Here is a 13,479-nt window from a genome sequence, read left to right on the forward strand (position 1 = left end):
TGATCCTCATTCCCCTCTTTTGGTAACAGTCCATCACACGGCTGCTCGCCGCTCCGCCCACCGACCAGATGAGCAGCTGTGGTCAGAAATGTGATACAAAATGTTCCGCAGAACAGGAAAGTAAAACCAGAGTTAAAGGTTAAATATTTTTTGTCTGTGCTGCAAACAAGCAGTATATCTGCTCGTGCACGTATAGACTGCGCTGTGTTCAGCTTTTAAGTGCGAAATTCAACAACAGTGCGATTCCTGTTCCTCAGTTCCATGCAGTCAGCAAATGTGAAATGTTCTGGAATGGAACCTGGGCAGTATCAGAATTCTGCTGCTCTGTAAGACTTCCAGAAAGTAGAAAAGTTGGGTGGAAGTTTTGCATTTGTTACACAGATTAAAGCTGAGTGTTTTAGTGAGTCAGACTGTCTTGAATATGTTCGCTGTTTTGCATTTATGGGGGCGCTGTCGAGCAACACAGGTAGTCTCCAAGTAGAGGTGGACGATACCACGTAAATACAGGCCCAGTATCGCTGATACCGATACTTTTCATATTTAAGCTTTATAGATCCAAAAGACCTAGGATAGAATTTCGCCAAACATTGTACGCGACAGCAAAATATAATCAACATTTTTGTTTAAAAAAAAAAAACACAACACAACTTAAAATCTCCTGAGGTAGAGGGCTGACAAACCACAATACAAGGGTGTGCTGCTCCATGTTGTGTGACGCAGTGCTGCTCTTACAGACAGAGAGTAGTCTTTAATGAATCTGTGTGTGCAGCAGTCAATGCGTGCGGGAGAGAAAAAAGCTTGAGTATCAATCTTTTTACATGAGGATCGTTCAGTATCAATACCGGCGTTGGTATCGATATTAGGATCAATCTGCCCATCTATAGTCTCCAGACCCCATCACTTATGAAGTTCAGAGGTCAGCATGGGTCCAGGAGGTCATGGGTTCAAACCCAGAGGAAATGTGGATGGGGACAATTAAAGAACAATGTTGCCATCACTCAGGTGCCCTTGAGCAGAGGTTTGTTTGAACACCCTGCAGGTAGCCTGGTGACGTCAGTGTATGTTTTTGTGCTTTAGGGTGTGTGGCGTAATTTTCACGCGGAGCGGGGTGACGTCACATGGTTTACAAAGTGGTTATTTTGACTCGTGGAGACAATAAGATCAACTTTGTTTAAAAACAAAGAGTTAAGCACAAAATATTTTTCCTAAAGTGAAGGCTCTGGGTCCCGCTGCACTTATGGTGTATTTGAAGATTACTTTTTTATATCTATTTTTCCAACGTGAAGGTAAGAAGGTTTTAATATTGTGTAACAAATATTAAAAGCTGCTCAGCGTGCTGCTCTCGTGAGTGCGGATGCACACGTGAAGGGAGTGCTAAGATGGCTGACTGTCATGCCTTTTTTCCTTTGGTGAGTGACGTCACGTTTGGCGGTCATGTGACATCGTCCTTGGTGGCGCAGATATGGCGCTGGGTGACTGTTGGAAAAATCTGTCCTGGTTTTATTACCAGTACCTGCTTGTCACCGCACTCTACATGCTGGAGCCGTGGGAACGGACCGTCTTCAGTATCCTTTACCGAACCGCACCGCAGCGGCCTGTCCGGCTACGCTAACGCTAGCATAGCTAGCCCGCTAAAGCTAGCTTATTGTCGATGTTCTCATTCCCAGAGTAAGTCACTAATGTTCTTATTAATTCACTCAGGATAAGCCACTAAGTTGTTTAGTGAAAACTTACTGGATTAAGTTTGTAGTGAAAGTACATCTTGTTTTGGCTTTTTTTTTTCGCTGCTTTAAAGACTCGATTGAGCTGTGTTTTTTAATAGGCAAAAAGTTTTTTTTTTTTTAAATATTGTAGCCATATAATACAATATAATATAACCTCTGTTAAGGAACAGTGAATACAAGATTTATCTTCCTTCTGTTCGTTTTTTTTTTATTCATGACAATTGTTTTTGTAAGTAGGCAATGAATGAACAAATAAATTTTATTCGGGTTTTTTTGTTGTTTTATATCGCCATATTGGATTTGGCGCGGTGCACGCTGGGACCGTTTAGGAACAAACAAAACAGACAGTGATCCTCGGGTGTGATCTAGTAATTAAGTCATAAAACCCAGCTGAATCTAATCATCAACATATATGATTAGACATTGCAGCAGCACAAGTAAATTTGCAACCAGCAAATGATACCCAGCTTTATCTATCCATGAAGCCAGAGGAGACACACCAATTAGCTAAACTGCAGGATTGTCTTACAGACATAAAGACATGGATGACCTCTAATTTCCTGCTTTTAAACTCAGATAAAACTGAAGTTATTGTACTTGGCCCCACAAATCTTAGAAACATGGTGTCTAACCAGATCCTTACTCTGGATGGCATTACCCTGACCTCTAGTAATACTGTGAGAAATCTTGGAGTCATTTTTGATCAGGATGTCATTCAAAGCGCATATTAAACAAATATGTAGGACTGCTTTTTTGCATTTACGCAATATCTCTAAAATCAGAAAGGTCTTGTCTCAGAGTGATGCTGAAAAACTAATTCATGCATTTATTTCCTCTAGGCTGGACTATTGTAATTCATTATTATCAGGTTATCCTAAAAGTTCCCTAAAAAGCCTTCAGTTAATTCAAAATGCTGCAGCTAGAGTACTGACGGGGACTAGAAGGAGAGAGCATATCTCACCCATATTGGCCTCTCTTCATTGGCTTCCTGTTAATTCTAGAATAGAATTTAAAATTCTTCTTCTTACTTATAAGGTTTTGAATAATCAGGTCCCATCTTATCTTAGGGACCTCGTAGTACCATATCACCCCAATAGAGCGCTTCGCTCTCAGACTGCAGGCTTACTTGTAGTTCCTAGGATTTGTAAGAGTAGAATGGGAGGCAGAGCCTTCAGCTTTCAGGCTCCTCTCCTGTGGAACCAGCTCCCAATTCAGATCAGGGAGACAGACACCCTCTCTACTTTTAAGATTAGGCTTAAAACTTTCCTTTTTGCTAAAGCTTATAGTTAGGGCTGGATCAGGTGACCCTGAACCATCCCTTAGTTATGCTGCTATAGACGTAGACTGCTGGGGGGTTCCCATGATGCACTGTTTCTTTCTCTTTTTGCTCTGTATGCACCACTCTGCATTTAATCATTAGTGATCGATCTCTGCCCCCCTCCACAGCATGTCTTTTTCCTGGTTCTCTCCCTCAGCCCCAACCAGTCCCAGCAGAAGACTGCCCCTCCCTGAGCCTGGTTCTGCTCGAGGTTTCTTCCTGTTAAAAGGGAGTTTTTCCTTCCCACTGTAGCCAAGTGCTTGCTCACAGGGGGTCGTTTTGACCATTGGGGTTTTACATAATTATTGTATGGCCTTGCCTTACAATATAAAGCGCCTTGGGGCAACTGTTTGTTGTGATTTGGCGCAATATAAAAAAAATTGATTGATTGATTGAATAGTAACTCTTTCTGCATTCTGCTATTTATGATTTCAGTGATTTAAATATGCTAGCACCAAGCATAGGTTGGGTCACCACAGCATTTGTTTAAACAAATTGTAGCTGTTGTAATCTCGACTTTTAACTTTAGAAACCTTTATCACAAAATTATTTTGCTCTTTATTATTCTGAAAAATTAATATTTAGATTATTATTGTTCTCAAACTTATTATTGTAATGAAATATACAAGTATAAACAACTTGCAGTTGGACAACTCCAAGTGAACTCCATCGTTCTCATTATTGCTAAATATTATATAATGTGTACACATGATATGGATTTGTAACATTTAATGCTAAAGGATTAATCTTTTAAGTTGTGATTATTATGATATTGCTCTGAGAAAGGTTAGAACTTATTTTGTTACAAAATGTGATTTTTAAACTCACAATTCGCACACATTGCTCAGCTGTGATTTTGGCCCATTCTTCCACACAAATGGTCTTCTTGAAGGTTTTGTGGACCTCTTCTATGAACTCTGATCTTTAGTTCTTTCTGTAGATTTTCTGTTGGATTCAAGTTGGGTGATTGGCTGGATCATTCTAGCAGCTTTATTTTCATTCTCTGAAACCAACTGAGTTTCCTTGGCTCTGTGTTTGGGATCACTGTCTTGATAAAATGTCCACCCTTGTTTCATCTTCAGCATCCTGGTAGATACATTTATCAAGAATGTCTCTACATTTTTCCATTCAGCCTTCCTTCACTGATATGAAGTTTGTCAGTGCCGTATCCTGAAAAACAGCCCCACACCATTATGTACCCACCTCCAAACTTCACTGTTGGTTTGGGGGTTTTGGGGTGGTGTGCAGTGCCATTTGATCTCCAAACATGATGTGTATTTTGGCATCCAAAGAGTTCAGTTTTGGTCTCATCTGACCAGACTGCAGTCTTTTCCTGTCGGAGGGCTGAGGGCCAAGCATCAGCCCACCCTCTTTCTTTTTTATTTTTAAGAATGTTGGTTAAACACCCACCTGAAATTACATGGAATGCATTTAATGAATGAGGACAAAAAAATGGACACAATCAGGTGAGTTATTTGTGATGAAATTAAACATTTTATTGAAATTGGAATTCTGATATATATATATGATATTGGCCATGCTCATGCATCACCCCACCCCCTCTTCATGCAGAATTTCTTGTGGAGAGCCCTGGGCCCTCTGATGGGAGAACGAGGTATAATCTCCCAATATTTCACAGGGTTGTCTAAATGTTGTGCCACAAACTTCAAAGAGCTTCAACATGAATTTTCTTCAACAATGGAGTCTTGTGTGGTGAGCGTGCATACAGGCCATGGCGCTTGAGTGCATTACTTATTTTCTTTGGAACAATTGTACCTGCTAATTCCAGATCTTTCTGAAGCTCTGTAGAAGTGGTCCTTGCCTTTTAGCCAACTTTTCTGATAATTCTATTCAGTCCTTTGGCTGAAATCGTGCGAGGAGCACTTGGTCGTAGCTGGTTTATGGTGAAATGATGTTCTTTCCACTTCCACATTCTGGCTCCACAGTGCTCACTGGAACATTCAGAAGTTTAGAAATCCTTTTGTAACCAGTGCCATCAGTATGTTTTGCAACAATAAGGTTACGAAGATCTTGAGAGAGCTCTCTGCTTTTACCCATCATGAGATGTTTCTTGTGTGACGCCTTGATAATGAGACATGTTTTTATAGGCCATCAATTGGGGCTGAACCAGCTGATATTAATTTGCATTGACAAGGGGCAGGACTGCTTTCTAATTACTGATAGTTCAGCTGGTGTCTTGGCTTTCCATGTATTTTTGTACCTCCCTTTCTTCAGGTGTTCAGTACTTTTTACCTGTGTCATTTCACATTATTACACATAACGTAATTTATGGACAGCTACGTTTTGATTTCTTTGTATGTGTGGAGTACTTGGATTTTTTTTTCCAACATTTGGTGAAAATTTGATACAAATAGCACCTTTAGAAATATGTTTCCTGAGGAAAAATGGTGTTCAGTACTTATTTAAACTTAATTTTACTTCTATAATAACTATCATTTATTATTTATTGGTCATATATTTTTAATGCTTTGAACAGAAATTAGGTTGCAGGTGTTTAGATTCTTGGTAGTAAATACTTGTCATCATTTTTCTGTTTTCCACAGAATAAAATAATGAATTGATGCAAAAATGTCTGAACTAAAAACATCAGATTTCGTACTTGTGAAATGCGAACTTGTTGCCTTGAATGCAGTTTAAGGTGGTTATTGTTCCTGAGCGCTGGCGTCAGACTCACTGCTGGTTTCTGTGGCTGCCATGGCCGTCTACACAGGCTATGTCTTCATGCCGCAGCACATCATGGCCATTCTGCACTACTTCCAGACGGTCCAGTGACCCACTGGCCTGTCTCTGGCTTCCTGTCCATTGATGACGTCCCCTTTCATAAGCTGTGCCGGAGGCTGCTTTGGATGATATCTTTTCTTGGAACTGATGTCGAATGGAGACCTGGTTCTTGTCTCATTAAGTCTGGACCACAATGCAGAATTACAGATTGGAAGGCTTAAAAATATATAAAAAATTTAAAACAAGCTGCTTTTCTTCACAGCTGCTATTATTTTATGCATCCTATTTCACCTGAGAATGATTTTTTTTTTTCTTTAACAAAGTACTGCTGACATTTTCTGTATTTGCTTTGTTTTTCATCTTTGTCAAAATAATCTTTTTTTTTTTTTTTTTTAATTCTCATCATTTTTGTCCCTTTGTTCTTGAAGTTTTGTGTGTGTGTGTGTGGGGGGGGGGGGTATAAGAACAAAATCAGAATTTTGAGACACACCTTGGTCACATTAAAAAAAAAAAAAAAAAAAATCCACCAAATGTCTATGAAAACGATTGTATTGGACATGGTGTGTGAACGGTTACATTAATAATGTAAAATAATTAGTCCTTATGGTGTTTGACCTGAAAGGTCACGTCACTTCAGACGTTTAATCAAAGTAGATCTGAAAATATATTAATTAGCACAAACTCTTTGATCTGTAAAAACATTACACTAAGTATGTAACGTGGCTGACAGACGTCTTAGTGGATCAGGATGCAGAAAACGGGCAGCATGGTGTCTTAGTACTGTTTCCTCACAGCAACAAGGTCATGGGATCGATTCCCGCCTGTGGCCTTCCTGTGTGGAGTTTGCATGTTCTCCCTGTGTTTGTGCCCCCCCCCCCCGGTGCTCCAACTTACTCCCACATCCAAAGACATGCAGGTTAAGTGGATTGGAAACTTTTTAAAATTGTCTGTAGGTGTGTTTTGTCTATATGCCCTGTGACAGACTGGCATCCTGTCCAGGGTGCACCCTGCAACTGCTGGGATAGGCTCCAGCCCCCCCAACCCTTAATTGGAGTACGTGGTTGAAGATGAGTGAGTGAGGATGCAGAAAACTAGTCCTCATCTGAACTCAAAGTCCAGTGTTGCCGGGGAGAGTTGGCTTTTATCAAGTGGTGGTCTTTGTGTGTGTGTGTGGGGGGGGGGGGGTCGGGGGTCACATAGTTGTTTGCAGCTCTGTTGTGTAAATGGTTTATAAACACACTTTGTAAACATTCCCTTTTTCTGACTTTGTATAGGATCTTGTACACATATTTATAAAGTTGGATATGTTGGAATAAATTGCGATTTTGTGGCTGCAGTCGTTTCTCAAATGAGTTTATTTTGAAGAACGTGACCTCAGAGCGGCAGACTGAAGGTCTGCAGTGAACCCGGAAATATTCACAGCGCTTCACTTTTTCCACATTTAATATTACAGTCTTATTCCAAAATCAATTAAATTTATTTTTTTCCTCAAAATTAGACACACAATACCCATTAATGACAATGAAGTTTTGTTTTTAAGATTTTTCTGAATTTCTAAAAAGGAAAAAAAAAACAAAGAAATCACATTTACCTAAGTACTCGCAGGCTTTGCTATGAAGTTCAGAATTGAGCTCAGGCGCATCCTGTTTCCACTGATCTGGCTGTAACATAAAATGTGGCAAGTCAAACGCTGTGAATACTTTCTAGATGTACAGCATGCATACGGTGCAGGGGTGGTGGCCAAATCGGTAGTGCTCTTGGTTTCAGTGCAGAAGGTTCTCGATTCAAGCCCCCACCCCTGCCACATTTCTCCATGTAATGTGGAGTTGCTTCAGGAAGGGCATCCGTTATAAAATTCATGCCAGTTCAACATGCAGATCCATCTTGGATCTGCTGTGGTGACCCCGAGTGAAAACAAGGGACCAGCCGAAGGAACTTACTTTTACCGTATACATATAGTCTGTGTGCCTCAGAGCAGAAAGAAAATCCTCACAATTACAGGGGGCCAGCTGAAAAGTTTTGCCGGCCCTCTTATTACAACAACAGATAAGATACCTCCTTATGGCTCGCATATCTGCTCACCACTTGGACTGTTCTCTGTCGGGCAGTGTCAATACTTTTCCATCTAGTCGTCTTTCCACAAACTTAGCCAATAGAAGAATAAATGCCTTTATTTCTTCTGTTACTATGATTAGTTTTATTTTTGTAGTTAATAATTTGTTATTTGTGCTGAATTCTATTGCAGCAGTTCTGTGTGTATTTTCAAATGAACTTTTTTAATATCCAGGACTTTAGACAAAATAAAGAATTAATATTTTTATGGCCTCATATAATTAGTTTTTACAGTTCATCTGTCTGGTGTTAAAATAATGCTGACAAATAATAAAAAATGATTTCTCGTTTTTCAGTTGAAATCTTGCTGAAATAAATTAAATCTCTGCTGTTCCACCGGTTGGCCATGTGGTGGCGCTGCAGCTCCACGTGGCCTGACGGAACCCTCGTGTTCATCATTTTTACTGAAAACAGTTTATTAAAAACAGTTTCTGCTTGTGACCCCATACGAGGTCAGTTGACATTTTCAAAAGCAGCATTTACAACAGATTTTTTTTTAACCAAATTGTCCAAATAATAAATTAAAAGACCTAAATCAAAATAAGTTTTTCATTTACAGAAACACCTCTGTATAAACGTCCTTTTCAATAACAACTTTTATTTCCAAGATTCTCAGATATTTCAGAGAATAAAACTAAACGGGAACGAGGAATAGTCCACGTCTCCGTTTTCAAAATGTTGCTTTGGAGTTTTTTACTCGTCAGGATAGTGATGTGTGGAACTGCTGCCAAAATTCTACTTCAAATTTTATTGATAAAACACTTGCTATACAAAGAAAATGTAACACTAAACGCTTTCCCAATAAAAATTTAAATGGCACCAGAGAACTCACAGACACACACAGAGAACCCACACAGACGCACATAAATATACAGATACACACAGACAGAACCCACACAAACACATAGAGACACAAAGAAAATACAGGGACACGCAAAACGCATAGACAGACACACTCACAGAGCAGTAACTTGGTTGCTGTGTTGGTTCTTGACTTGGTTCGTGTGCTGTTTCATGACTTGGTTCCTGTCCTCACTGTGACTCTCTGAGAGCTGTGAAGGAAAATCTGAGTTCCCTAACTAGATGACTACTGCTGAATAAATCAGGTGACTAGTCTGGTAGTAGATGGTTGTAGTTAATTCTTACTAGTTGATGAAACCCGACTTTAAACTGTCCATGGAGGGACTCCAGAACTATGGAGGTGTGATGAGGTTGATGACACAGCAGAAGATTTTACAAACGGGAGACACCAGCTGGGATCGAACTCTGAAGACTCGGAACGTTTCAGGAGTGTTGAGCAGACACAGCGTGTCCAAAACACTAGGACAGATTTGTGTTTGGCTCCCGGTGCATGATGGGCATGGTTTCATCATGCGTCCATCAGAGCTGATGCAAGCGGCGGTCCGGCTCCCCCGCCCTGTGCACTCAGACCTGCTGACGGAGATGGACCGCCGGAGGTCGTTAGAAGGAGCTTCAGCGTCGCCTGTGATCTATCATTCATGCGGGCTCATTTCAAATCCTGTGAAATATTTAAAGTTGATGCTCGGCCTCGGAGAACTGACGGACTAACCTCCTGTCTCTCAGCACAGTGAGGGGGAGGAGCCTGTGTCCCGAGAACAGGTCGGACACATTATTGCACATAAATCCAATTAAATGTTTACTGATGAACCTGTCTTGTTGCAGTGCCTCAGGACCGGTGAACAGGAACAGCAGAAAGGAGAGCAACAGCCAAAAAAAAAAAAAAAAAAGACCGGAGACCGCATGCAAACCAGAGACTACACACAGGCCAGATACACAGGCTGTAAACCTGTGATCACATGACGGGCTGCAGGGGTTATATGGCGGTTTGTGAGTTTAATTTGGATATTTTAGCTGGTATCGGTCCTGTGAGCAGTCACTGACTTTGCAGTGAGATTGGTGTTCCTCAGGGATGTGTTGCAGCCATGTCAGATGCCTAGTGAATATTGTGAAAACTGGCCGCTTCAGTGCCTTTGTTGGTGAGGAAATGCTCACTGACCTTGACTTTGTGGACGATGCTGTGGGCTTTGTAGAATCTTTGTGATTGCAGAAGCTGAGTGAGGATTCTGGGTATCTGAATCTGGTTGTTCTGAATCCGGATTAAGAACCAGACTTTCAGTGACTTCCTGGACTTGGCCATCAGAAGTGGATCTGTATGTGGTGAAATTGTTGAACTTGATTTGAGACTGTTGAAGCAAATGATTCATGGCAATTCTGAAAGTGGAAGGATCAGGCCTGAAATGATCACTTACCCTCTGTATAAGAATTTCATAACGCGCTGTGTGATGACACCGAGCTCAATGAGTGCTGTGGAAGAACTTCACAGTACTCCTGGAATACTGCTCAGACCTGGATAAAAACTCACACGGATTCAAACTCCTATGACTGGTTAGGACAAAATAATTTCCGTGGCTTTCTGAAAACCAGAACATCCAACATGGATTGTCTGCTTCATCAAAGGTAAAACTAGAGCACCGCGCTTGTAGAATGCAAACCTCCGCCAACACTAGTTCCAATTCCAGAAATTTTTACCTTGGGAAAAAGATTTCAAGGTCAAAGTCCTGTCAGAATTTTTCATAAGCTAAAATATACAAAATGCAGATCAAAAGCTTTTCAATAGTGATTTGGGCACATTTGCTTAAGATATAAAGTAAAATATACATTAAATGGGGTTTTCAATGTTAAAGTTAAATGGGCACAAAATCTGTAATCTGGATCAAACTTTGTCGATAAAGTATGAAAGAAATTTGATCTTTTTTAACAAATTCGTTCAATGTTAAAGGTAAGGGATTTTTCCAATTTTCAAGCTGATTCCTGACTTTGACCTTAAAAATGAATCAGTTGTTGCCTATCAAGATGTGAATCCTTTGTAAAAATTTGATAATGATATATGACAAATTGTGGGTTACAGACTGTCCAGAAACAAACGGGTGAAAACATAACCTCTGGTAACAAACCTGCAAAGGAATTTACGTGTGCTCATGTCTGTCGTTTACCACCTGTGTAAACTAATACAATGGTCCCAATTTGCAGATACGTAGTATTCAATTTTTTTTTTTATAGCGCCAAATCACAACAAACAGTTGCCCCAAGGCGCTTTATATTGTAAGGCAAGGCCATACAATAATTATGTAAAACCCCAATGGTCAAAATGACCCCCTGTGAGCAAGCACTTGGCTACAGTGGGAAGGAAAAACTCCCTTTTAACAGGAAGAAACCTCCAGCAGAACCAGGCTCAGGGAGGGGCAGTCTTCTGCTGGGACTGGTTGGGGCTGAGGGAGAGAACCAGGAAAAAGACATGCTGTGGAGGGGAGCAGAGATCGATCACTAATGATTAACTGCAGAGTGGTGCATACAGAGCAAAAAGAGAAAGAAACAGTGCATCATGGGAACCCCCCAGCAGTCTACGTCTATAGCAGCATAACTAAGGGATGGTTCAGGGTCACCTGATCCAGCCCTAACTATAAGCTTTAGCAAAAAGGAAAGTTTTAAGCCTTGTATACTTAAGCCAAGTATGATGTAGATCCAGCATGTCGTATCGTATATAATGAGCTAACCACACAGCGCCACCTGTTTTACCTGCATTAGCGCCAGACATCTTTGTTGCCTCCTTATGAATTATAGATGTGACAAACATTGGAAGTCATGTCGTCCAGTAATAATTAGTTAAGTCAGCTAAATAACGCGTCACAATATCGGGTAATATTTTCATCGTGCGCCATCTCCGAGACAAGTGACAAATGTTCATCTGATATTCTGAATTAAATTGGTTTCTTTCCGATGATGTTTCCTAAGAAAAGTATTTGAAGAAGAAAGCAAACTGTATAACAGAAGAGAAGAAAGTGTTTGCATTTGGTGGGTTGATGGCGGAACAGAAGAAATGATGCAATCTGTCAGGAAGTCCGAGAGCAGTTTTTATTCTGAATATGGCACCTGAAGATGGTCCAAACCGGGTTACAGAAAGACAACATGACGGTGACATGTCCCTCTTCAGGATGAGAACCGAGTAAAAAAATGACGTATGTACATTTGAAAATTTGCAGCATTATTTATGATAAATGATCTCAAAAAGATTTAAAAAATTATAATAAAGAAGCAGCAGCGGCGGTAGGCACTCGGTTAGCATCCAAAAAAAATAGAAATGTACCATAGTCTTCACTTTTCAATCTTTTTTAATTTGTCTTTAGAATTTGATAACACTGTTAACATTGATAATAAGATTCCCACTGTCCCGTTTTTTTGATTATTGGCACCAAGTCCCTCATAAAAGAATCTGTAAATGTAGAAGAGTTAAAAACACGACACAGTTTGTTCACAGTTAATGATTTTTCTTAAACACGCGAATGTTTGACAGCAGCTGAGATTAAAGTTTTTAAATCTTCATTTTTCCACATAAAACACAGAAAAAAAAAACATTTTAACAGCTCAGAATGGCTGTTTTTATTTCTTTTTTTTTAAAATACATGTGGGTGTATTTCCTGGTTACGTCTGATTGACACGCCCCTCCACACTGGGCCACGCCCTTCTTTCCACCTCAGTAGAAAATCCAGATTTAAAGTTCTTTTCAAATTCACCCACATGAGCTTTAAAATAGAACTTTGAGCTGGTTGTAAATTTTCAGACATTATTCACAGTAAGAAGACACAGAACGCACAGACGACACGGATCGTTTTCCTGATGTGAAGGCGGGGCCAGAGGCTCGTGACACGCCTCCTTCACCACGCCATTTTGGCTCAGACTTAAAACACACAACAAGCACGAAAACAAAACGTCACGTGATACACATCGACGGATTCGACACGGAGTTTTCCAAAACACCTAGAAAAATAGATTTATAATGCGAAATAGTTTTTCTTTAAATTTATTAAGAAATCTTTAAAATCATTAAGTGTCCTGAAATATTTCTGCGATTTTACTTTTTCTCTACGTTTATTCATCTGTTTGCCCCATGAGAGAAGTTTAAGATTCTAGTTTTGTGGGAACCAACGAAATACACCCAATGCACACAGGAAGCCGTCCCGGGGAATTCTGGGAAATGTCCACGTCGCAAAGCTTCATATTTGACTATGTTTCCCAGAATTCCTCAGGGGCACAAACATGGCTCGATAAAGCTTTGAGCTAGTTAAAGAATCTTTTTGTCTCTGAGAGAAAGATAACGAGGTTTGTCGACTACACAACAGCAAAAGCAAGAGCAGAAGAAACAAAAGAAAGGAAGCAGCAAAATGGCGGATTCAGTGAAACTCCGCCCACACCAAAATTCACAAACCTCCACTGGGTTCACTACGACTGTAGAGAGAAGGGCACGTGGCACTGTCAATCACACTCAACTCCACCCCCCTCCCCGGGAACGCTCATTTATGCTTCTGCAGAACAACGAGCTCCAGAAATATCAAATTACATGCTAAGGACCAAAATCATGAATTCTGGCTCACTATTTATTCATTATCTTGTTTGTCTTTTTTGAGCTGCTTTTAGTTCATCTGAAAAACGGTTTAAGAAAAGAACCTTCTGTGTAATGGGACTTCAAATAAACATTGTCATCCACCCCATCCTCCCAACATTTTG

The 13,479-nt window shown here is 40.3% G+C and overlaps 1 protein-coding gene across 1 annotated transcript; it reads left to right on the forward strand.

Moving 5' to 3' along the window:
- The first annotated feature begins 1,386 nt into the window (after positions 1-1,386).
- Positions 1,387-6,375, forward strand: sptssa (serine palmitoyltransferase, small subunit A). Its single transcript, XM_034159595.1, has 2 exons — positions 1,387-1,565; positions 5,732-6,375. Exons 1-2 carry the CDS (start codon positions 1,463-1,465, stop codon positions 5,833-5,835), a joined length of 207 nt encoding a protein of 68 aa, XP_034015486.1. The 5' UTR covers positions 1,387-1,462; the 3' UTR covers positions 5,836-6,375.
- Positions 6,376-13,479: the final 7,104 nt, after the last annotated feature.

The sequence above is a fragment of the Thalassophryne amazonica genome, chromosome 19 (genome assembly GCF_902500255.1).
Source record: "Thalassophryne amazonica chromosome 19, fThaAma1.1, whole genome shotgun sequence".
Lineage (NCBI taxonomy): Eukaryota > Metazoa > Chordata > Actinopteri > Batrachoidiformes > Batrachoididae > Thalassophryne > Thalassophryne amazonica.

Bases quoted from the DNA above. Each gene is read 5' to 3' on its own strand.
- sptssa (XM_034159595.1), top strand. From the start codon at position 1,463: ATGGCGCTGGGTGACTGTTGGAAAAATCTGTCCTGGTTTTATTACCAG. The intron at 1,566-5,731 runs GTATCCTTTACC...CGCTGGCGTCAG, and splicing joins GTGGGAACGGACCGTCTTCA to ACTCACTGCTGGTTTCTGTG.